Source organism: Theropithecus gelada, chromosome X (genome assembly GCF_003255815.1).
Source record: "Theropithecus gelada isolate Dixy chromosome X, Tgel_1.0, whole genome shotgun sequence".
NCBI classification, from domain to species: domain Eukaryota; kingdom Metazoa; phylum Chordata; class Mammalia; order Primates; family Cercopithecidae; genus Theropithecus; species Theropithecus gelada.
In genome coordinates, this window is record NC_037689.1 from 120887253 (window position 1) to 120912635 (window position 25383).

At 37.6% G+C, this 25383-nt stretch overlaps 1 protein-coding gene across 2 annotated transcripts in view; it reads left to right on the forward strand.

Annotated features, from left to right (window-relative positions):
- The window catches only part of GRIA3 (glutamate ionotropic receptor AMPA type subunit 3), a 315030-nt gene that overhangs the window by 191852 nt on the left and 97795 nt on the right, over positions 1-25383 (forward strand). For both annotated transcript variants that reach the window (XM_025373321.1, XM_025373320.1), the window contains exons 6-7: positions 18739-18900; positions 22437-22604. In XM_025373321.1, the coding sequence (XP_025229106.1) occupies positions 18739-18900; positions 22437-22604 (330 nt within the window). The remainder of the gene's footprint in view (positions 1-18738; positions 18901-22436; positions 22605-25383) is intronic.

Below are 25383 nucleotides of genomic sequence, written 5' to 3' on the forward strand. Positions count from 1 at the left end.
ATGAGTTATAATCCTTTGAGTATATACCCAGTAATGGGATCGCTGGGTCAAATGGTATTTCTAGTTCTAGATCCTTGAGGAATCGCCACTGTCTTCCACAGCAGTTGAACTAGTTTACACTCCCACCAACAGTGTAAAAGCATTCCTATTTCTCCACATCCTCTCCAGCTTCTGTTGTTTTAATGATCGCCATTCTAACTGGTGTGAGATGGTATCTCATTGTGGTTTTGATTTGCATTTCTCTGATGACCAGTGATGATGAGCATTTTCTCATGTGTCTGTTGCCTGCATAAATGTCTTCTTTTGAGAAGTGTCTGTTCATATCCTTTGCCCACATTTTGATGGGGTTATCGGGTTTTTTTTTCTTGTAAATTTGTTTAAGTTCTTTATAGATTCTGGATATTAGCCCTTTGTCAGGTGGGTAGAATGCAAAAATTTGCTCCCATACTGCAGGTTGCCTATTCACTCTGATGGTAGTTTCTTTTGCTGTGCAGAAGCTCTTTAGTTTAATTAGATCCCATTTGTCTATTTTGGCTTTTGTTGCCATTGCTTTTGGTGTTTCAGTCATGAAGTCCTTGCCCATGCCTATGTCCTGAATGGTATTGCCTAGGTTTTCTTCTAGGGTTTTTATGGTTTTAGGTCTAACATTTAAGTATTTAATCCATCTTGAATTAATTTTTGTATAAGGTGTAAGGAAGGGATCCAGTTTCAGCTTTCTACATATGGCTAGCCAGTTTTCCCAGCACCGTTTATTAAATGGGGAATCCTTTCCCCATTTCTTGATTTTGTCAGGTTTGTCAAAGATCAGATGGTTGTAGGTGTGTGGTGTTATTTCTGAGGCCACTGTTCTGTTCCATTGGTCTATGTATCTGTTTTGGTACCAGTACCATACTGTTTTGGTTACTGTAGCCCTGTAGTATAGTTTGAAGTCAAGTAGCATGATGCCTCCAGCTTTGTTCTTTTTGCTTAGGATTGTCTTGGCAATGCAGGCTCTTTTTTGGTTCTATATGAACTTTAAAGTAGTTTTATCCAATTCTGTGAAGAAAGTCATTAGTAGCTTGATGGGGATGGCATTGAATCTATAAATTACCTTGGGCAGTATGGCCATTTTTACGATATTGATTCTTCTTATCCATGAGCATGGAATGTTCTTCCATTTGTTTGTGTCCTCCTTTATTTTGTTGAGCAGTGGTTTGTAGTTCTCCTTGAACAGGTCCTTCACATCCCTTGTAAGTTGGATTCCTAGGTATTTTATTCTCTTTGTAGCAATTGTGAATGGGAGTTCACTCATGATTTGGCTCTCTGTTTGTCCGTTATTGGTGTATAGGAAGGCTTGCAATTTTTGCATGCTCATTTTGTATCCTGAGACTTTGCTGAAGTTGCTTATCAGCTTAAGGAGATGTGGGGCTGAGATGATGGGGTTTTCTGAATATACAATCATGTCATCTGCAAACAGGGACAATTTGACTTCCTCTTTTCCTAATTGAATACCCTTTATTTCTTTCTCTTGCCTGATTGCCCTGGCCAGAACTTCCAACACTATGTTGAATAGGAGTGGTGAGAGAGGTGGATGCCCTTTATTTCTTTCGTCTGATTGATCTAGCTAGGACTTTCAGTACTATGCTGAATAACAGTGAAAGTGGGCATCCTTGTCATGTTCCAGATCTTAGAGGAAATGCTTTCAGTTTTTTTTTTTTCCCCATTCTGTACAATACTAACTGTGGGACTGTCATATATGGCTTTTATTATGTTGAGGTATGTTCCTTCTATACCCAGTTTTTTTAGGGTTTTTATCATGAAGGGATGTTGAACTTTATCGAATGCTTTTTCACCATCTATTGAAATGATCATATGGTTTTTGTCCTTCATTGTGTTGATATGATGTAACACATTGATTAATTTGCATATGTTGAACCATCCTTGCATCCCTGAGATAAACCCCACTTGGCCTTGATGAATGATATTTTTAACATATTGTTGAATTCAGTTTGCTAGTATTATGTTAAGGATTTTTGCATCAATATTTATGAGAGATATTGGCCTGTAGCTTTCTTTTTTTGATGTGTCTTTATCGGGTTTTGGTATCCGATTAATACTGACCTTGTAGAATAAGTTTGTAAGTATAGGGATAATTTATGAGCAAATAAAATGCCTTTAAATGATATGATAGGAAAATGAGCAGGAAAAGAGGCAGCCAACTTTAGTTTGGCCTTTTTTTAAACCCTCTTAAATTATGGATATTTGTTAGTGTTCTCTGTTATATTAGTTCTTTGCTGGAATTGTCCAAATAATCCAGTCTCAGTTTTCTGGACCTGCAGATTGTATTTGCGGATATCACCCTTAGAATCTAGCAATATGTGATGGAAAAGTGGCATGCTTTGGGCCACATTAGATGGGAAATAGATGAACCAGTAATCAGCCAATTCCCAACTTTAGTGAGCACTTATCTCCTAACTCTTCTTTATACCAATAACCTTTGCACATCTATTTTCACCTTTCATCTTCTAGATGTTCTGTGGTCATGTCTGTTGTGCTATTTTATTTATAGAGATTTCAGTCAGCTCAGCCAGCTATTCCCACCTCTGCATCTTCAAGTGGTCATCTCAAGAAATTAAAAACTAGCAACAGTTTGTGAATAAGCTAAATGTCTTAAAGCGTTGTCATAGGCAATAAAGCAGGATCAAGATCCAGCCAACCTGTACACTTTATGGAAAAATGGTCTCCTAATATTAACATTCCTAGCATACCACTGACCCCTTCTTTCATTCTCTATCTTATGTCCTGGATATTGGTTACTCAGCTCTGCCACATTAGTGTCTTTACTTATGTTGTCTGAAGAATCTGGTCTCACTTTCCTGCACCTTGCACACTTTATTTGTGCATATCAACCATACAATCTAGAAATATGTGACTGAAAAAAACCAAAATATTTTAAAATAGAATAGAAGCAGGTGAACTAGGAGACAGACAACTCCTGCTATTAGAAAAAAATTGGGCTTTTGGCGTTTGCCTCTTGCCACAACCTGCCCCTTTCTTATTTCCATCCTGGATATTTGGTAGGAAACCATCTTATATTTGTGTCTCTGCTAAAGTTGGCATAATAATCTAGTCTCGGTTTTCTGTATCTGTAGACTGTGTTTGCACATATCAAGATAGAATCTGGAAATTTATGATTCCAGAAAATACAGAAAACATAATACACTTTGAACCATGTTAGAAAGGAAACTGGTGAATGAGGAGTCAGCCAACTCTTGCCCATCAGCCATCCCTTTTCTCCTAACATCTTTATTTCTTCCAATGTTTGGGGTTTACTTTTCCCCTTTTATCTTCCAGGTATTTAGTGGTCATTTCTGTTGTGTTATTTGTATAGAGAGATCAGTGGGGTTGGGCCAAATATTCTCAGCTTTTGTTCTGCAAGTGGTCAGCTCAAGAAGTGAAACCTGGGAAGAGGTTATGAACAAGTGAAATGCCTTCAAATGTTGTCATAAGAGGAAAGACAGCATCAGGTGCCAGTCAACTCCTGCCCTTTTTTATTTTCTTTTACAAACTTTGTCTTCTAATATTCCTCTTCTTATCACTCCCCTGTTCTTTTCATTCACTCTTTTCCCTTGTGGATATTTGTTGGTCACTTCTGTTATATTACTTTCTTTGCTGAAGCTCTCCAGAGACCAAAGTCTCTTTTGTAACTTGGAGCTCGTATTTGCATATATCAACAGTTGAATCTAACAATTTGTGGTATAAAGACATGCTTGAACCCAAATTAAATGAAAATAGGCAAACCATGAAATAGCCAATTCCCTCCCATTAGTTGTAAGTTCCTTATTTCTGTCTATGATATTTCTCATTTTATTTTCTCCTATTCCCACATGGATTTTTAAAATTATCTCTGTAACATTAGTATATTTTGAGAGATTTAAGAGAGTTTCCACCTTGAAGTCTGAGGTCACAACATCAAACAGAGAAGCTTAGGAAGCATTATAGAAAAATGAAATTCCTTAAAATAATTAAATAACAGGAAAGTGTGAACCATGAGCCAGCCAATTTTTGTCTTTGTGCCAGACTATTTATCCTAACTTCCATAATCCTTTATAGCCCCTCCATCATCACCATTATATTGCCTTCCTTATACACTCTGGTTGTTGTCTGGGCTCTTGTCTGTGTTATTGTCTTTATATTGGTTTCAAGGATTCACAGCTCAACTTTACCACCTTGACTACTGTGGGTGTCTTTCATGATGAAAAAGATTTAACAAGATAGTATAAAAATGTGTATTCCCTTAATATTTTTGGATTTTAAAAAAGAAGTTCTAGAAATCAGACACTTCCTGTCCTCTATTGAGATCCTCAATCCTAAAATAACTGTGATCCTCAGTCTCCCTATTTCACTCCACTTTTACATATATTCTCATGCTTGCTAAATGTTTCATGGTCACCTCTCCCCCATCAGTGTCTTTGCTAAGCCTATGGGAAAAATCAGGCCTCTGTGTACAACTATCTTGTAGACGATAGTTTCTCACAATAGGAAGTAGCAGTTTATGAAGAAAAACAGCACATGCATTACAAAACTGAATTCAGACGGAAGGTGGTCCAGATGCCAGCTGACTTCTGCCGTTTATTTAACACCTGTCTCCTAGCTTCCATCTTTCTACTGCTGACCTTCTTTCCTTTATTTTCCCCTTTATCATCCAAATGTTTAATATTCATTTTTGTAGTGCTAGTGTATTTGCAAAGGTTTTAGAGAGACTCGGTATTATCAACTTGAGACACTTTTTTTTACTTGGTTTTTTTTTTTTTTTTTTTTTTTTTTTTTTTTTTTTTTTTTTTTTTGTTTTTTTTGTTTTTTTTTTTTTGAGACACAGTTTCACTCTGCACCCAGGCTGGAGTGCAGTGACATGATCTCAGCTCACTACAACCTCTGCCTCCCGGGTTCAAGCTTTTCTCGTGCCTCAGCCTCTCAAGTAGCTGGGACTACAGGTGTGCACCACCACACCCGGTTAATTTTTGTATTTTTAGTAGAGATGGGGCTTTCAGTGTGTTGGCCAGGCTGATCTTGAACTCCTGACCTCAAGTGATCTGCCCACCTCTGCCTCCCAAAGTGGCTGGGATTATAGGCATGAGCCACTGTTCCTGGTCAACATGATGTCCTTTTGTGGCCAGCTCTTAAAGAGAAATCTAGCAAGAGTTGTGGACAAGTGAAATGCCTTAAAATAATGAGATAATAGGTGAAAATGGACCAAGAGTCAGCCAACTCCTGCCCTCAGCCAGAACTTGCATCCCAATTTTCAATTTCTATAACTGCCTGTCACCTTTCTTTTCCCCTTCACTATCCAGATTAGCTTTTTTAAAAAAAATTTGTGTAAATGTATGGGGTATAAGTATAATTTCGTTACATAGTTAATTTTAAAACTCTACTGTCAGGAGTGGGATTGTTGAAGGTTATTTTTGTTGCATTAATCCCACCTCAAGGTCTCTGTGTAGCCACTTCTTGCAAGAAATGAATTCTGGCAAGAGTTATGAACAAATTAAATGTCTTAAAATAATCATACAAGCAGAGAAAGTAAACCAGGAGCCAGCCAACTTCTCCCCTGAATCAGAACATTTCTCCTAACTTCTATCATCCTACCACAACCCTCCCTGCCATCCCCATTTTATTTCCCTTTTTATATACTCTGTGTTTTATAGTGTCCTATTCTGTTTTAGTGCCTTTACATTGATTTCAGGGATACATGGCCTCAATATAAACACCATGAGGGTTTTGTGTGTCCAACGACTAAAATCTAACATGCTATGGAAACGTATGGTGCCTTAAAATTCAATAGCAAAGAGGACCAGGAGCCTGACACCTCCTGCTCTTTAGCCCAAAACCATCTCTTGCTCTCTTCTCTCTTACCGCTTTCTCCCCTTCCTTATTTCCTGTCTACTTGGTGTATGTTTGCTGGTCAGTTTTGTTGCATTAGTTATTTTATTAAATCTGTGGCTAGACTCAGGCCTCAATTCACAATTTTGCCAACTATGGTTGTACATGACAACAGCCTCTAGCAACTCGTTTTAGAAGAAAAAAATTCCATGTTTTCAAAAAATGAAATAGATGTAAGAGGTTGAGAGAAGCCAGCAAAATCTTCCTCCTTGGCCATCTCTTCTCTCCTAACTTCCATCCATCTATCTATATATTTGGTGCTCATCTCTTTTATGTTAGTGTCTTTAGGGAGGTTTTAAGAAACTCAGCTTCAGTTTTATTACCTTGAAAACTGATCCAACAGCCTAAGGAGAAAATCTAACAAGAGGTTATGGGGTCAGTAAAATGCCTTAAAATGACAAGATACTGTACTAGGAGAAGGAAGACAAGAAGCCAGCCAGCTCCTCTACGTTAGCCCACAGGTCTCTCTTAACCTCCATCTTCCTACCACTGACCCTTACCCTTTTATTTACTCTATTTTTCTTTCTGGATATTGTATCATCACCTGTGCTGTGTGAGTGTCTTTACATAGGTTTTGGGGGATAATTGGCCTGCCTTAGGGTTATAAGTGCCATAACCATAAAAATCCATCGAAGGTTATTATGGAAAGGAGTAACGTCTTAAAATGTTGGGATAAGAAGTGAAAGAGACCTAGAAGCCAAACAAAGCCTGCCCTTGTACAGAACCTCTCTCCTAATTTCCATCATCCCTCTCTACCTTTTCTCCTTTCCCCTCTTACTGTTGAATTTCAGCTCTGCTGTGTTAATGTCTCTGAAGAGGCTGTGGAGAGAATCAGGCTTTAATTTTTGCAATAACATGGACTGTCAGTGGTCACTTAAAGAGTGGAATTTAGCAATAGTTGATGCAAAAAGGAAAGTCTTTATAATAAAAAAGGTATCAGAAAAAGAAAGATGACCAAGAACCAACAAACTCCTGTCTTTGGCTTGACGATTTTCCTTATATCCACCTGTCTATTACTCACTTCCTTTCTCTTTTCCTTTTCTACTTCTTGATATTTATTAATCAGTTTTGCTGCATAAGTGTTTCTTCAGAAGGTTTAGGGGAAAATCCAGCCTTGATCATCTCAACCTTGAGGACTGTTGGTTGCCCTATCTAAGTGCTGGGAACCAGAGTGACAAACAAGCCATAGAATCTGAAGAAAGATAACAAGCAAAATGTACACAAATGGGACAGAGGGAGAAGTAGGACCAGGATCCAGCTAACTCTTGCCCTTTAGTAGCAAGATCTTTCCTTTCACCTCCCTGAACGCCTGTTACCTTCTTTCTTTTTTCACCTCACTTCTGCTGTATTCACCTTGCCAAAGAGGCTGTTAGTGCTTTCTGTCCATGTGGCCTGGTAAGCTGTCACGGCCCTCAGTAGGAACTAGTGGTGTGGAGGTCTTGCCAGCTAAAAAAACAGGTTGTGATGACCTCCCCCTGGTTTAATCTGTGCTGCTGTGGACACATTTTATCCCACGAGTACAGCCAGGCTAATACCAATTTGCAATGTGCCAGAACTCATTCCCAGGATGTCTATCATAAAACATTAGTTGACTGAGAGACTTCTAGTTCCTCAGTGATATGATTGAGGTTGGGTATAGAGATGAGTGCACTGTATTCCTATAAAGGTGTTTCCAAATCACAATGTGTTTATTGGAGATCAAGACACCCAAGTGAGAATTTGTGGGGTGTATGTGGCAGGATGAAGCTTCCTGGAAGCAAGGGGTGGTAATTTTTGAGGTATATTTGAGGTGGACATCTTTTAGTTTCTCTGCCAGAAAAAGGGTAATTACGACAAATCTTTAAGAAAAGAGTGGTACAGTAGACAATAACCAGACTGAATTGCTGGCTCTTAGGCCTTAAGGCAGAAAGTGAGATTTGAGGGACCCTTTCTCCCTCTCTTTTGCTAATTCTATGTTACCATTTTAACATGCTATGAGTATTAGGTAAACAGGAGTATGAAGCTTATCAAAGTGAGAGATACTGCTTTCTAGTGCATGCTGTGTCTACTGACCCTGAGGACCATAATGGTGGCAGAAGCATTTGCAACCCCTTTTTCTCAAGAAAGATGGCTCTACTTTTCCAGCCCAGGCTTTTAAGATACAGGCCAAGCACAAGAGAGCCCATCTTTCACCCACAACAGCAGGTCAATGGGCAGTTGGTCGATTTTCTTATGTAATGTTTGTTAACTGCCAAATGTGGTTAGGCATGGTAAATGAATTAAAGCTATTCATTAAAGATTTTAAATGATACATCTTTGAATATATTTATGGGGCAGATGTGATATACTGTCACATGCATAGAATGTGTAATGATCAAATCAGTGAATTTAGGATATCCAACACCTTGAGTATTTATTATTTTTATGTGTTCGGAACATTTCAAGACTCCTCTTCTGGCTACTATGATATATACAATACATTGTTTTTACTATAGTGACCCTACTCTGCTATTGAACAAGATAAGTTTTCCCTTATATCTAACTGTATGTTTGTACCCATTAACCAGCCTCTCTTCATCCTGCCCCTGCTCTCACCCTTCCCAGCCTCTGGTAACTATCATTCTTCTCTCTGCTTTCATGAGATCAAAATTTCTAGCTCCCAGATATGAGTGAAAATATACAATATTTGTCTTTCTGAGCATGGCTTATTTCACTTAACATAATGACCTCCAGTTCCATCCATGTTGCTGCAAATGACATGATTTAATTCTTGTTCATGGCTAAATAGCATTCCATTGTGTGTATATACCACATTTTTTTGAAGGCCATTAAACTTAAGTTTTTTTAATCTTTTTTAATCTTTTTTTTCAGCTTTTATTTTTAGTTCAAGGGTACATGTGCAGGTTTGTTATATAGGTAAACTTGTATCACAGGAGTTTGTTTTGTAAATTATTTTGTCACCCAGGTACTAAGCCTAGGACCCAACAGTTATTTTTGTCCTTTTTGGGGTTGTTTGGGTTTTTTGTGTAAATTTGTTTTAATTGCCTATAGATGCTGGATATTAGACCTTTGTCAGATGCATAGTTTGCAAATAGTTTCTCCCATTCTGTAGGTTGTCTGTTTACTCTGTTGATAGTTTCCTTTGTTGTACAGAAGCTCTTCAGTTTAATTAGGTCCCATTTGTCAATTTTTGCTTTCGTTGGGATTGCTTTTGACATATTCCTCATGAAATCTTTGCCTGTTCCTATGTCCTGAATGGTATTACCTAGGTTGTCTTCCAGGGTTTTTAAAGTTTTGGGGTTTACATTTAAGTCCTTAATCCATCTTGAGTTGATTTTTGTATGTGGTGAAAGGAAGGGGTCTCATTTCAATCTTCTGCACATGGCTAGCCACTTCTAGCACCACTTATTGAATAGGGTATCCTTTCGCTATTCCTTGTTTTTGTCAGCTTTGTCAAAGATCAAATGGTTGTAGGTGTGCAACCTTATTTCTGGGTTATCTATTCTGTTCCACTAGTCTATGTACCAATATCATGCCATTTTGGTTACTGTATCCCTGTAGTATAGTTTGAAGTTGAGTAGTGTGATACCTCCAGCTTCGTTCTTTTTGCTTAGGATTGCCTTGGGTATTTGGGCTCCATTTTTGGTTCCATAGGAATTTTAAAATAATTTTTATCTAGTTCTGTTAAGAATGTCATTTGTAGTTTGATGGGAATAGCATTAAATCTATAAATTGCTTTGGGCATTATGGCCATTTTAATGATATTGATTCTTCCTAACTGTAAGCATGGGATGTTTTTCCATTTGTTTGTGTCATCTCTGATTTCTTTGAGCAGTGTTTTGTAATTCTTATTGTACAGACCTTTCACCTCCCTGGTTAGCTGTATTCCTAGGTATTTTATTCTTTCTGTGCCAATTGTCAATGGGATTGCATTCCTGATTTGGTTCTTGGCTTGGCTGTCGTTGGTTATACATTTTCTTTATCCACTTGTTCATTGATGAACACTTAGGTTGATTCCATATCTTTGCTATTGCTAATAGTGCTGCAATATACATAGGAGTGCAGGTATTCCTTAGACATACTGATTTCTTTTCCTGTGGATACATACTCAGTAGTGGGATTGCTGGATCATATGGTAGTTCTATTTTTAGATTTTTTATAAATCTTCACATTGTTTTCCATAGTGGCTATACTAATTTACATTCCCACCAACAGTGTACATGAGTTCCCTTTTCTCTTCATCCTTGCCAGCATCTTGTTATTGTTGTTTTTGTTTGTTTGTTTTTGCCTTTTTAATAGTAGCCATTCTAACCAAGGTAAGATATTTTGTTGTGATTTTAATTTGTATTTCCCATTTGATTAGTGATGTTGAGCATTTTTTCATACACCTGTTGGCAATTTGTATGTCTTATTTTAAGAAATTTCTATTCGTGTTCTTTGCTCACTTTTTAATGGGATTATATGTTTTTGTTTTTGTTTTTTATTGAGTTGTTTGAGTTCCTTGTATATTCTGGATATTAGTCCCTTGTTGGATGAATAGTTTACAAATATTTTCTCCCATTCAACAGGTTGTCTCTTCACTCTTTTGATTGTTTCCTTTACTGTGCAGAAGCTTTTTGGTTTAATATAGTCTCACTTGTCTATTTTTGTTTTTGTTGCCTGTGCTTTTGAGGTCTTAGCGATAAAATCTTTGCCTACACTAATGTCCTGAAGTGCTTTCCCTATGTTTTCTTCTAGTAGGATTATAGTTTCGAGTCTTATGTTTAGGTCTTTAATGCATCTGGAGTTCAGTTTTGTATATGATGAGAAATAGGAGTCCAGTTTCATCCTTCTGAATATGGATATCTAATTTTCCCAGCACCATTTACTGAAGAGGGTACCCTTTCCCCAGTGTATGTCCTTAGAAATTTTTTTGAAAATAAGTTGACTGTGAATATGTGGTTTTATTTCTGGGTTCACTATTCTGTCCCATTCATCTATGTGTCTGCCTTTATATGAATACTGTGTCATTTTGATTACTATAGCCTGGTGACACATCCTGAAGTCAGGTAGTATGATGCCTCCAGCTTTGTCCTTTTTGCTCAGGGTTGCTTTGGCTATTTGGACTCTTTTCTCGTTCCATGTGAATTTTAGGATTGTTTTTTCTATTTCTGTGAAATATGACATTGGTATTTTGACAGGAATTGCATGAAATCCGTAGATTGTTTTGAGTAGTGTGGTCATTTTAACAATATTAATTCTTTCAATCCATGAGCATGGGGTGTCTTTCCATTTATGTCCTCTTCAAAATCTTTCATCAGAGATTTCCTTGTAAAGATCTTTCACCTCCCTGGTTAAGTTTATTCCTAGATATTTCAGTAGCTACTGTAAATGGGATAGCCTTCTTGATTTCTCTTTCAGCTAGATCAATATTGGTGCATAAAAACACTACTGATTTCTGCATATTGATTTTATATCCTGCAATTTTACTGAATTTAATGGTCAGATCTAAGAATTTCTCGGTGGAGTCTTTAGGTTTGTCTTGATATAAGCTCATGACATATGCAAAGAAGGACAATTTGACTTCCCCCTTTCCAATTTGGGTGCCTTTCTTTTTCCTACCTGGTTGCTCTGGGTACGACTTCCAGTAATACATTGAATAGGAGTGATGAAAGTGTGCATCCTTGTCTTGTTCCATTTCTTAGAGGAAAGGTTTTCAGCATTTTCCCATTCAGTCTGATTTCAGCTGTGGGTTTGTCATGTATGGCCTTCATTATGTCGAGGTACAATCCTTCTATGCCTAGTTTGTTGAGAGTTTTTATTATGAAGGAATGTTGACTTTTACCAAATCGTTTTTCTGTGTCTATTGAGATGATCATACAGATTTGGCATTCATTCTGTTGATGTGATGTATTACATTTATTGATTTGCATATGTTGAGCCATTCTTGCATCCCTGGGATAAATCCCACTTGATCATGGTGTATCTTTTGGATAGATTGTAGGATTCAGATTGCTAGTATTTTGTTGAGGACTTTTGCATCTATGTTCATCATGGATATTTGCCTGTAGTTTTTTGTTGTTGTTGCATCCTTGTCTGGTTTTGCTGTCACAGTATTGTTGTCCTCATAGGATGAGTGAGGGAGAATTCCCTCCCCTTAATATTTTTGGAATAGTTTGAGGAGGATTGGTATTAGTTCCTCTTTGTGAATTTGGTAGAATTCATCAGTGAAACATTCAGTCCTAGACTTTTATTTGTTGAGAGACTTTTTATTACTGATTCAATCTCATTACTCATTATTGGTCTGTTCAGGTTTTCAATTTCTTCCTGATTAAATTTTGGTAGGTTGCATGCCTCCAGGAATTTACCCATTTTCTCAAGGTTTTCCAGTCGGTTATCATCTAGTTGTTCATAACAGTCTCTGGTGATCTTTCATTTTTTTCTTTTTTGAGACAGGGCCTCACTCTGTCACCCAGGCTGGAGTGCAGTGGTTCGATCTTGGCTCACTGCAACCTCTGTTCCCTGGGTTCTAGCAATTCTCCTGCCTCAGCTCTCCCAAGTAGATGGGATTACAGGTGTGTGCCGCCACCACACCCAGCTAATTTTTGTATTTTCAGTAGAGAGAGAGTTTCACCATGTTGCCCTGGCTGGTCTTGAACTCCTGACCTCAAATGGTCCACCTGCCTTTGTCTCCCAAAGTGTGGGATTACAGGCATGAGCCACCATGCCAGGCCAATTTTTCATATTTCTATGGTATCAATTGTAATATCTCCTTTCTTGTTTCTGATTTTATTTATTTAGGTTTTCTCTCTTTTTTGGTTCATCTAGCTAGTGGTTTATTGATTTTGTTTATCTTTTGAAAAAAATTTATTTTGTTGTTCTTTTGTGTTTTTCTCTAGTCTGTTTCATTTAGTTCTGCTCTGATCTTCATTGTTGCTTTCCTTCTACTAATATGGGCTTTGGTTTGTTCTTGCTTTTCTAGTTTTTGAGGTGCATCATTAGATTGTTTACTTGACATCCTTCTTGATGTTGGCCATTATTTCTATAAAATTCCCTCTTAATATTACTTTTTCTGTACTCTTCTCTTCCTCATTTGTGTGTTTGCTCTACCAGTGGGTTTTATACTTTCATGTATTTTCATTATGGTCGATTTTTAGTATGTTGCATTTCAGTTTCTTTTGTGTCAAGAATTTTTTAAATTTCCTTCTTAATTTCTTCTTTGACCCAGTGGTCATTCGGGAGCATGTTGTTTAATTTCCAGGTATTTTTATAGTTTCCAAAGTTCCTCTCGTTATTGATTTCTAGTTAAATTCCATTGTGGTCTGAGAAGATATTTGATATGATTTTGATTTTTTAAAATTTTTTGAGACTTGTTTTGTATCCTAATGTATAATCTATCCTGGAGAATGTTCCATGTGCTGATGAGAAGAATGTGTATTCTACAGCTGTTGGATGAAATGTTCTATAAATCTCTGTTATGTACATTTGGTCTCAAGTGAAGTTTAAATTCAGTGTTTCTTTGTTAATCTTCCTTCTAGATGATCTGTCTAATACTGAGAGTAGGGTGTTGAAGCTCTCACCAATTTTCGTACTGGAGTCTATCTCTCTGTTTAGTTGTAATAATATTTGTCTTGGTGCTTTGGTGTCAGAGGCGTATATGTGTAGAATGGTTATATAGTAGTATTGGATTAATCCCTTTATCATTATATAATGACCTTCTTTGTCTCTTTTCACTGTTTTTGACTTAAGTCTGTTTTTTCTGACACAAATATAGCTACTCCTGCTTGCTTTACATTTCTGTTTGCACAGAATGTCTTTTTCCATCCCTTTACTTTGACCCTATATGTACATTTACATGTGAGGTGAGTTTCTTGTAGGCAGCATATAGCTGGATCATTTTTTCAAATCCCTTCAGCCAGTCTATATCTTTTAAGTAGAAAGTTTAATCTATTTATATTCAAAGTTACTATTGATATTTGAAGGTTTATTTCTGTCATTTTATTGATTGGTTTCTGGTTATTTTGCATATACTTTGTTTCTTTCTTCCTCTCTTACTGTTTATCATTGTGGTTTGATGGTTTTCTATAGTGGAAACATTTGAGACCCTTCTCTTCCTCATTTGTGTGTTTACTCTACCAGTGGGTTTTATACTTTCATGTACTTTCATTATGGTAGATATTCTCCTTTTTCTTCCAGGTGTAAGACTCCCTTAAGCATTTTTTATATGGCTAGTCTAGTAGTTATGAATTCTTTCAGCTTTTGCTTGTCTGGGAAAGACTTTATTTCTCCTTCTTTATGAAGGACAACTTTCTTCAGTATAGTATCTTTGGTTGCCAAGTTTGTTGTTGTTGTTGTTGTTGTTGTTTTAGAACTTTGAATATATCAGCCCATTCTCTCCTGGCCTGTAACATTTCTGCTGAGAAATTCACTGTCAGTCCAATGGGAACTCCCATCAGAGTAAGTGACTAGATGCTTTTCTCTTGCTATTTTTAGAATTATCTTTGACTTTTGACAGTTTGACTACAGTGTGCCATGGAGAAGACCTTTTTAAAGGTTTTGGGATCTCTGAGCTTCCTGTATTTGTATGTCTAAATCTTTTGCTACATCTGGAAAGTTTTCAACTATTATTTTATTAAATAGGTTTTTTTTATCACTTTCATTTTCTCTTCACTTTCTGGGACACTAAAAATTCACATTTTTGGATCATTTTACGGTGTCCTGTATGTCATAGGCTTTGTTTAACCTTTTTTAATCTTTTTTCATTTTTGTCTGACTGGGTTATTTCAATGACTTGTCTTCAACTTCTAAAATTCTTTCTTCTGCTTGATCTAGTCTAGTGTTGAATCTTTCAAATGTATTTTATATTTCATGCAATGAATTATTCAGCTTTAGAATTTCTATATGTTTTTCTTTTTATTTTAGGTATCTCTTTGGTAAATTTCTTACTCATATTCTGCATTGTTTTTCATTTGTATTGTTCTGATTTCTGTGCTCTCTTGTATCTCACTGAACTTCTTTAGTATCATTATTTTGAATTTTTTCTGGGATTTCATACATTTCTTTTTGATTGGGATCTATTGCTGGAGAAGTATTATGTTCCTTTGGAGGCATTGTATTTTTTTAACTTTTTCATATTTTTTGTGTCCTTGCGTTGATATCTGCACATTTGGTGTAACAGTTACTTCTTCCAATATATTAAATTTGCTTTTGTAGGGGAGGACTTTTTCCTGAAGATTTATCTATGGTGTTGGTTGGGTAAGACACTTTGGTTTTGATTCTCAGTATGTGCAGTAATATAGTCTCCATGATGATTTATCTGGCTGTAAACAGCATCAATAGTATCCGTGATTTCCTTGGTAGTATAGGGTGCAGTTGTTGGTGGAGGCTGTGGTGAAGTTTTGCTGGAGTTGGAGACATCAGATGGGTCAGTTCTTGGGCACCAGTGGTAGCAGCAACAGGTCAAGCATACCTGTCCATGGGCCTCAGGGAAGTGTACATGGGCACCAGTGTTCGTGGGTCCAGTTAGACTGATTCTTGGGCCTCCAGGCAGCTTGCTCAGATGCCAGCAGTGGCAGTGGTGGGCCATATGGATGGGTGGGTCCTTGGAGCCCTAGGAATTGGGCATGGCATGGGCAATGGTTGTAGCAGAGGCAACACAATCCTCTGACTCCCAAATGGTTTGTCCTGGTGATGATGGTGGTTGCAATAGGCTAGGCCAGCCATTCTTGAGGCCTGTAGGTAGCACGTGTAGGTGAGTCCCAGCCACAGTGGTAGTGACAGGCTAAATCAGCCTATCCTCAGGTTCCCAGGAGGAGTGCTAAGGTCCAGTGGTGGTGAATGGGGCAGAGCAATTTCCAGGCCCCTGGACAGTGTACTCAGGCACTGAATTTAGGGGAGTGGAGCCAGGCCATCTGGTGGTGCATGTGGGTGCTGGCTGTGGTAGGCAGGGCTGAGGTGATCCCTAGGTCCCCAGTAGAATGCTCAGGTTGGGGCTGAAGTGGCTGTGCTGCAGCCCTACTGCTGGAGAAGGCATGGTTGCTTTCAGTGGTAGCAGCCATAAACAGGTAGCTTAGGAGCATGTGCTTTGGCCCTGATATAAGCAGGGGAGCCTTTCCTCAGAGCTCTTTTAAATATGTAGCAGCACTGCTACTGGAAGTGACAGGGTCACTGCCAATGACTCGTGTTTCGCTCTGGCAGCAGCAGCCAACAAGGCCCAGCCCTGCATTCAAGGTATTCGACCCCATTGATGGGGTCCCAAGGATGTGGAAATGTAGGGGCTGTTGGGCCCCTGGTCAGGATGTAGTCTGGTGGGGTCTGGGCTCTCAAAATGGCACCCTACTGTGGCTGCTTGGGACTCTGGGGTATGTAGGACCCACCCAAGCTGCCTCTCTAGAGAAATGCCATTTTACAATCTCTAGGCAACTCCTTCAAAGCCCATGTGGGTTGAGGGCTCTCCCAGGGCTAAGATTGCAGGAGTCCACATTGGGAATATGGACTGCTAGGGGTCTCTCACTTATCCTTTACCCACACTGGGGCACCTCTCCAGGCTTCCAGATGATCCCAGCCAAGCAGGCTGCCTTACTTCTTTCTCATTCCTTAAGTCAGATGTTTCCTGTCACTTCTCTATTGAATTCCAGCATTCTCTCTTAGGAAATATACTCAAAGTGTGATTATCTACTCACTATTTTATTTCTTCTTTGTACAGGAGGTGAGTTCTGGATGCCTCTATTCAGCCATCTTGAAGGCCCTTTCATTAGAGTTTTATCCTCAGCATTTTATTTGAATTTAAGTTTAAGGAGTGAGAATGGAGACTTGGGTAACAGTTAGGCTTAAGCCCCAGTGGTAGCCTCTGCTAGACTTTCTACACAAGTGAGGCTCTCTGCTGAATTTATTATAGGGGGAATAAAATGGGAGAAACACTGTGTCTTATTTTCTCTCATGAAGAAAGCCTTTAGGAGAAAACTCATCATGATGAATTAATGTTAAATTTTAAAATGCTTTATGGTTATCAGAATGAAGGAGTGATTCTCAGTGATGTAAACTATTTGACTCTTTGTCCAGCCTCCATTGACTCATATCCCACTTATGAAAGGAAGAGGAAGGGGCTGTAAGTAATAACTGAAAAAGCTGTTTCACTAAAATGTTTTCTAAGACTGTCTTGTTACCCATAGTAAACAAATGTAAAATTAAGAGAAACATGGATGGAGGTGCTGACTCTATATATATTGTTTATGTTTACTTTGTGAATAAAGTCACCAAGCTATACACATAAAGATATGTGCACTTCTCTATACAACTATTACACTTCAATAAAACCTTTTTTAGACTATAAAAAAAAAAGAGAGGAAACATTAAAGAATTGATACGGACTTGGGTAATAAAGGTGTATGCATTTATCAAAACTCATCAAGTACATTTCATTGATGTAAATTTTACCTTCAAAAAATGAAGAAAGAAAAAGAACTGTAAACAAACACTGAATTTTAGTTAATGACCTGCGTGCTGAAATCTTTTAGGGTGAAGTATACTAATGTCTCCAACTTACTTTGAAATGAACCCCAAAATGAAATAGTCTCATAGATGAGTAGAAAAAATAATTGTAGAATCTGACTGTGACTATGTGGGTATTCACTGTATAATTCTTTCAATTTTTCTGTATGTTTGATCATTTTTATATTAAAATTTTGGAGGGTTGTAAAGAAGGGAGGAAGAATTCTACCCATCTGTTTATGAATACAAATGATGGCTTCAGTTCATTGAAAACCCTAACACATTAATAGTAATTAGCAGGATATAGTTATCCAGCAAAAGTAGCAGCAATTCCTGGGCTGCTACTTGTCCCAGAAGATAATAATGCCCAATGGAGCTGGCAGAGCTCACATGGAGATACTCCTGCACAAGGCTTAGGTGGCAGAGGCACCAGATGGTAGCCAGAGCAAATTAGAAGAAAATGGTGGATGCTATGTAGTAGTTGTTAAGATTCATTTATTGCCCTGGTGCAGTGGCTCATACCTGTAATCCCAGCACTTTGGGAGGCCGAGGCGGGCAGATCACTTGAGGTCAGGAGTTTGAGACCAGTCTGGACAACATGGTGAAACCTCGTCTCTACCAAAAATACAAAAATTGGGTGGGCATGGTGGCATGCACCTGTAATCCCAGCTACTTGGGAGGCTGAGGCATGAGAATCGCTTGAACCCCGGGGGTGGTGCAGAGGTTGCAGTGAGCTGAGATCTCACCACTGCACTCCAGCCTGGGCGACACAGCGAGACTCTGCACTCCAGCCTGGGCAACAGAGCGAGACTCTATCTCAAAAAAAAAAAAGTGATTCATTTATGGATACATGTGAGACATACTCTGGGATTTGTACCATCATATCCAACCAAGCTGTCAGTTTCACTCATTGGCATTTCTGTAAATCACAAATTTCCAAAGTACTCATCACTAGAATCTGAAGCAATCCACTGTGTTTATCACGTTAGGCTGAAGAAAAGTTTGCTATAACACCCACTAGGGTCAAACTTTTTCAACATTTTCCAATTACATAAAGCATTGTATTTTTACTCAATGAAGAAAGACTAAAAATACAGGTAAATAAAACAAATCAAAATATTTGTTTAAAGCTGGCACCTATGTTTGTCCATGTGGCAGCCACATTACATAAAGACACAGGAACTAAAATGAAAGAATGCATATTTTCTCCATTATGCCTGCAGTTTCAGGGACATAGTGTCCTAACAATTAATTTCATATTCAAGGCTGTCTTGATTGCTAATAAATGATCACATTATCTTTAGCACTCTAACAGATACGGTGAGTAAGAATACACAACCTCCCACAATCATGATCCTTTCAATGTCTTTCCAGGGTTTTACTGATATTTTACTGGAAAGAGTCATGCATGGGGGAGCCAACATTACAGGTTTCCAGATTGTCAACAATGAAAACCCTATGGTTCAGCAGTTCATACAGCGCTGGGTGAGGCTGGATGAAAGGGAATTCCCTGAAGCCAAGAATGCACCACTAAAGGTAATGTTCCATGGCGTGTAAAAACCTAAGGCCAGTTTTTCAATGTATCTTCGTATGGTCTTTATACACTAACAGTCATCTTATGATCAAATGATTTTCCTCAGAAGTGATTCAAAGATGCCACAAAACAACTGCAGGTGATGCTATTGCGTTTAAAAACTAAACCCCTGAATAAAGAAGCTGTTGAGAATGAGATCTTTTAAAATCCAATGCTTGGAAATAAGTTAACTTAATTTTTAATGAATTTTATTTGTAATATGCTCATAACAATTTATAATATTACAAGAACCTGAGCCAGGCGAAGGGTGGGGGCAGTGGGAATAGGTAAGGAAGATTGATAGTCTGAAACAGCAAATTAGATTTTACATTATTTATGTGATTGCTTTGTTTTAATAAGTTCCATGAATCTCAGTACACCCAAGTGAATTAGGCTCTAATAAAGAGTGTACATTGCCTATATGTATATTGAATGGAAATGTTTTCCTGCCTGCTAAAGTATCTTAGAAAATAATTAAATTACTTAGGTTGCTCATTTTCACAAAATCAAGATAAGAATATTAAAAGCAGAAAGTCGTGGTTAAAAATGCACATTTTTCATATGCATTCCCCTATGGCTAGAAATTCTATTATTTAAAAACCAGGAATTAAACAGATAAATTAGGGGAAAGTTATTCATGTTACACAAAGGACCCTTCAAATATATTTTTTAAGTAACTCATTCCCTCAGTGTATTGATTCAAATATGAAACTGACTTTAAATTCTTCCTTCCTGATATAGTGAAAGTATGTACCATAGCTGTGGTACAAAATGGGGGATCAAAACAGAGTCAAGACCTTTTCCTAAAAAAGGAAAAGGGGAAAACATCTTCCTCATTGTTTTAAGATACTCATTCTCACATCCTTCCTCCCAGGCAAGAATAGAATAGGGGACAACAGGGTGGGCATTGTAGCATGCACCTGTAATCCCAGACACTTGGGTGGCGGAGGCAGAAGAATGGCTTGAACCCATGCAGCAGAGGTTGCAGTGAGCCAAGATCATGCCACTGCACTCCAGCCTGGGTGACAGAGCAAGACTCCATCTCAAAAAAAAAAATAATAATAATAATAATAATAATAATAATAATAGAGAACAGTAGGCAACACAGACCAGAAAAAAGATATAGAGATACATTCTGTACCATCTATGCAGCTCCACCTTAAATGGGTTACATCAGAACATAATTCAAGTGAAACCTTACTTTATGCAATTGGTGTGTTCTAGAAAAGTTATGGGTTAAACATACTTTTTTCGTTCAGTTGAGCCACTTACTAGTTAAGTGGTATCCTGTGGTTGTAGTGATTATGCCTGCCAGATTTTTCCAAGATAGTCTTGTTTTAAAACATTCTGTTTTAGGGTCTGATCAAGTGTCCTAATTTGCTTCAGTAAATATGGTCACAATCCCTATGATGAATCCTTTGTAATCAAAATTTTTTTAATGTATTAAACTGATATTTACTGGAAAATAATCCCAAGTGAATTAGGCTACAATAGAGTGTATGTTACCTATATGTATATTGAATGGAAATGTTTTCCTGCTTGCTAAAGTATTTCTGAAAATAATTAGATTACCTAAGTTGCCCATTTTCATAGAAATCAAGATAAAAATATCAAAAGCATAAAGTCATGGTTAAAATGCACATTGCATTACATTTAGGTGAGCTTATTCAAATTTAGATTTTTCATAAAACTGCCTACCCACACTGCTTTATGATCTTTAGATTTACCAGGTAATAGGTAGAAGAGAGAAATTCATTTATTCAATATTTTAGTGGGTTTGTAGTCTGGCACCTACAATGTGCCAGACACTGTGTTAGGCATGAGAAAATGAGTGAGGGTAGGAAGTATGAAAAGGGTACTGAAGAGTAGTTTATGCCTGTGCTGAAGTTGTAGAGCCATACAAAAGAGAAGGAAGCCAATCTCAGCTCTGGACTCTTCATTGATAATACTTGGTGTATATAATGTAAAGTTCTAGAACCCACTGAGAAGAAATGTTCATACTTATAAGTAAAAACCTTTAAAGAACTTTTTAAAAATTGAATATTTAAATAGATGTTACAACTTTCACATTACTTTTGCTTAGTATTTGTCATTATAGAACCTTGCACAATATCAATCAAACCAAAAGCCCACTTTAAAAATTGATGTACAATATTTTTGATTAGGAGATAAAATTGTCTACAGATTAAAAATCCTGATAATTTAGTCTATAAACATTTTCTTTTAGGGCTGGGGGGGGTATTCTCACACATTGATAAGTAGAAACTGAATAAAGCAAAAACTAAATAGCTCTTTTGGCATGGTTTGGAAAGGACTACATTAAGATACGCTGACAATTTATGCAGTCAACTGAAAAGAAAATCATCACCATGTTGGCTTCATGTATTGCAAAGATGTACAGACACAAAGATTTTTCTTCATGAAAGAACATATTCCCCCTGTTACAGTCACACTTGATGATTTGCTTCTAAAAGAGAAGTAACGTGAGAAAAGTCAGAAAAGCTAATTGATAGTTGTAGAGGCAATAATCTACTCACTCCCAATTGTATTTGGACATACTGTACTAAAGAGAGAGAACTCCCCCTGGGACATTTTGCTACATTTTTAAAAAGTCAACAACATTCTATATTCTACCAGTATTTGTCACTCCTGCAAAACAGGGGCCAGCTTATTCTAACCATAGTTTGTTATGTTAATTCATTTAATGAAAAAGCATCCACCATTTCAAATTGCGGATAATCAAATCCCTTGTATTAAGTGACTGACCTCATCCCTAGTAGAGCATATCACTATATCCAAGGAATAGAAAGTGTTCTTGCCTGCAGGAGGTGGCATCATGAAGTATTGCCTATGAATTGTCAACATTATCAGATTTAAAACTCAATAATAATTGAAATTTTCTACAATTGAAAAACAGCTTTGGTTTTTGCTACCCCCCAGAAAACAAAAACTGATTTATTGCTGGCCAGAAGTCCTGGCTTGCCAGAAACATGGGCCAGACAGAAGTGATTAATGTTCTCCTCCAAATTAATTTCAAGTTGTCTAACTTAGCAATTTCCATTTTCCCCTAAGTAAACACCGGATCTCAATTTTCTATTACAAACAGCAGTAACCCAGTCTTGCTTTAGGATATGCTGTTTCCTCTCCAGTCTATACATGCCATCCTTTAACTTCACACATATTTCTTCCTCTATAAAGGACCCAGCCTTTTGGTAGTCACTCACTCAGTATAAAAAAGAAACAGTATTGAGAGCAAGAGAGAGATTGCCTTGAGCCATCTGATTGTAATAATCGTAACACATGCACACATGAGGTAAGACGTATCATTGTAGAATGAATCAAATTCAGGCTTGCCCAGAGAGATCTCTTAAATAATTGGGGGGGGGGGGCGGTGACTGCATAGAACAATAGGTAGAAATGAATGAAAATTATAAGAAACAAGGCAAATTTTGAGGGTATCATTTATCGTGATATCTTGTTTTTCATGCATCCATTTCAGTATACATCTGCATTGACACACGATGCAATACTGGTCATAGCAGAAGCTTTCCGCTACCTGAGGAGGCAGCGAGTGGATGTGTCCCGGAGAGGAAGTGCTGGAGACTGCTTAGCAAATCCTGCTGTGCCCTGGAGTCAAGGAATTGATATTGAGAGAGCTCTGAAAATGGTAAAGACCACAATGGGTTATTGGGGTGGAAGAAACTTATAAAGACATTAAAACGATGAGACCTAAATCTTGAGAGAAGACATACTAAAAGGAATAGGACCAGATTATGTAGAATCTCAGAGTATGCTAAGAGGATAAGTATAGCCATTTCTATAAATCATCCAAATCTAGAAATCTAAAAATTGGAGGTCATTTCTTGAAGCTTGAAAAAAAAGAGATAAATTTAGGGCAAATGAATTTTTGGTTATGCTCTATACTGTGGCTAGTAAATGAAACTTAGTACTCTCAAAAGTTATGGATTAAATATGTAAATAGCTTCAAAAAATTCAAACCTTTCAAACATATGACATTCCTTAGGGAGATTAGGATATTTTAGAAGATGCTCCTAACTTCAAGATAGACATTACAAAGAACAGCATCTTCTGGCTCATCAGACAAATGATTAGCCTAGACAGGCTATGGAACTTAGCCAGTGTGATGGTATTTCTGTTGTCAAAAAGAACACTCATGCTATTCTACAGGATGAAATGCAGGAACATGATACATTTCTAGGCCTACTTAAGAAGCTTTTGCCCAATGCTGCAAAGAAAAAGCCTAAAGAAAAATAAAAGGAATCAATAGATAGACAGTCAAATAGGTCACTTGTTTTTAGTATTTGCTGGGTAGGAGATCATTTAAGGCTTCAAGCAATGTCCTTTGAACAGATTTCATTATTTATACCAGAAGTAGCATCACCCATTCATTGCAGTTTTCCAAGCAAGAGCTCTGTTCTGAATATTTTGCTTTATGCCACATGTGCCTGCATGTATTAAAATGAGCTTTCAAGAGTACAAGAATCTCTTATTTCTACTTATTTAATGATCCTGATGTTTGGGACATCCAAATCAACAAAGAGATGGGCAAAGATAAGATAATTCTGTGTGTAACCCAGCAAGGAAGAACTTGTAACGGCCTCATAGCATACATCATTTTGTGTAGCTGGCTCTGTTATTGATGCCTGAAATTTGCCAAGTTGGAAGCATTCAATCAAAAGGGGTTAGTAGCCCTTGTGTCTCTCTCCAAGAAAGAGATATGACTCATTCTCCCATCATGCAGATTTTTATGTCATTATGTCAGTTCTTTAACAAATGCCCTAAGTGTAGTTTTATGGAGGTAGCACTGTACAATTTTGAAGAGCAGTTAATTAAATTCAACCTTCATAGCAGTTACAAGATTTGTATTGTCAGGTGAAACATAATGATGAGTGAAATATAAAACTCCCTCAGAGTGAATCAAAAGGAGTTTTCATCAACAAAACCTCAGGGGGCAGGAGCCAGCATCTCCAATTGACTCCCTATTTATGACACAAATAACTACCTTCCCAAATAGAAAACTGGCTAATGAAGGATAAGATACCAATTGGGCTAGGAAAAAAAATAGATTGATCATACTACCACCCAGAAAAGTTTCTGCATGTCTAACTCACTGACAAAGCTCAAGTTGGAAACCAGGTAACCTTCCTCCCCAGGCCCTAATGACCAGATACTCAACCAAAACGATACATTACCTCTTTCCATAGGCCAATCTCTATTGCTCCAGAGAGGCTGGAAGGCATCAGTTTTTTCCAAAAGTAGACAGTGCCTCAGTAAAACTGCTCTACTCACAGGGACTGCAAGGGAGGCTAGTCTGAAGTACTAAATGTTTTACTACATTAAAAGAAATCCCATTTTATTTCAGTTAATTAAAATTGAGATTGCATAATGTAAAGCATCCTTCATTGTGACTAGCACATAGTTGTTTCTCAATAAATTATTCTCTTCCTTCAAAAGAAATCTGGCAAACAAAATCATTGCCTGGCAGAGGCTCCTAAGGGGCCTGTTTTAATGAATAAATAAGCACAACATTCATTCAGTAAATATTTATTGAGCACCCATGACTATGTATCAGGCTCCATATTAGTATGCAAGCATGAAATAAGATGAGTAGTGCTCACATTTAAATTGTTAATATGTAAACAAATGCTTTAAAATATATTAAAGCCACTTGCAAATTGGGTAATCATTCTCCTCACAATCTGCAAATAATGCAAAGATCAGCCTCAGCACAGTCTACTGACATATCTGTCACAGATTCTAAGTCATTGAGACTTGTTCAATCAACATTTATTAAGGATCTGCTCTATCCCAGGCACAATATTAGTTGCTGAGAACAGAGGCAGAAAAAATGTCTCTCATCTCGAGATGCTCCTAATCCAGTAGGAAAGCCAGAAATACATAATTATAAAAATATTATGTCTATGTCTTGCACAGGATGCTATGAATTAAAGAAGCTATCCCAGATGGAATGCTGGGAAACTGTCACTAACATTCAATACTGGACCACGTCCTTAAAAATAGATTTCTCTCTGAGTGGTAGTCCAATTCTACTTCTGGTCACCAAACGTTCAAATCATGGGGTCTGGAATTTATTGGACTATGCCTTGACTATTCTCCAGTTCATATATCATATTCAGATGGGTTGGGTTTAGAAATAGATGACTCTTTTTTTTTTTTTAATTTATTTATTATTATTATACTTTAAGTTGTAGGGTACATGTGCATAACGTGCAGGTTTGTTACATATGTATACTTGTGCCATGTTGGTCTGCTGCACCCATCAACTCGTCATTTACATCAGGTATAACTCCCAATGCAATCCCTCCCCCCTCCCCCCTCCCCATGATAGGCCCCGGTGTGTGATGTTCCCCTTCCTGAGTCCAAGTGATCTCATTGTTCAGTTCCCACCTATGAGTGAGAACATG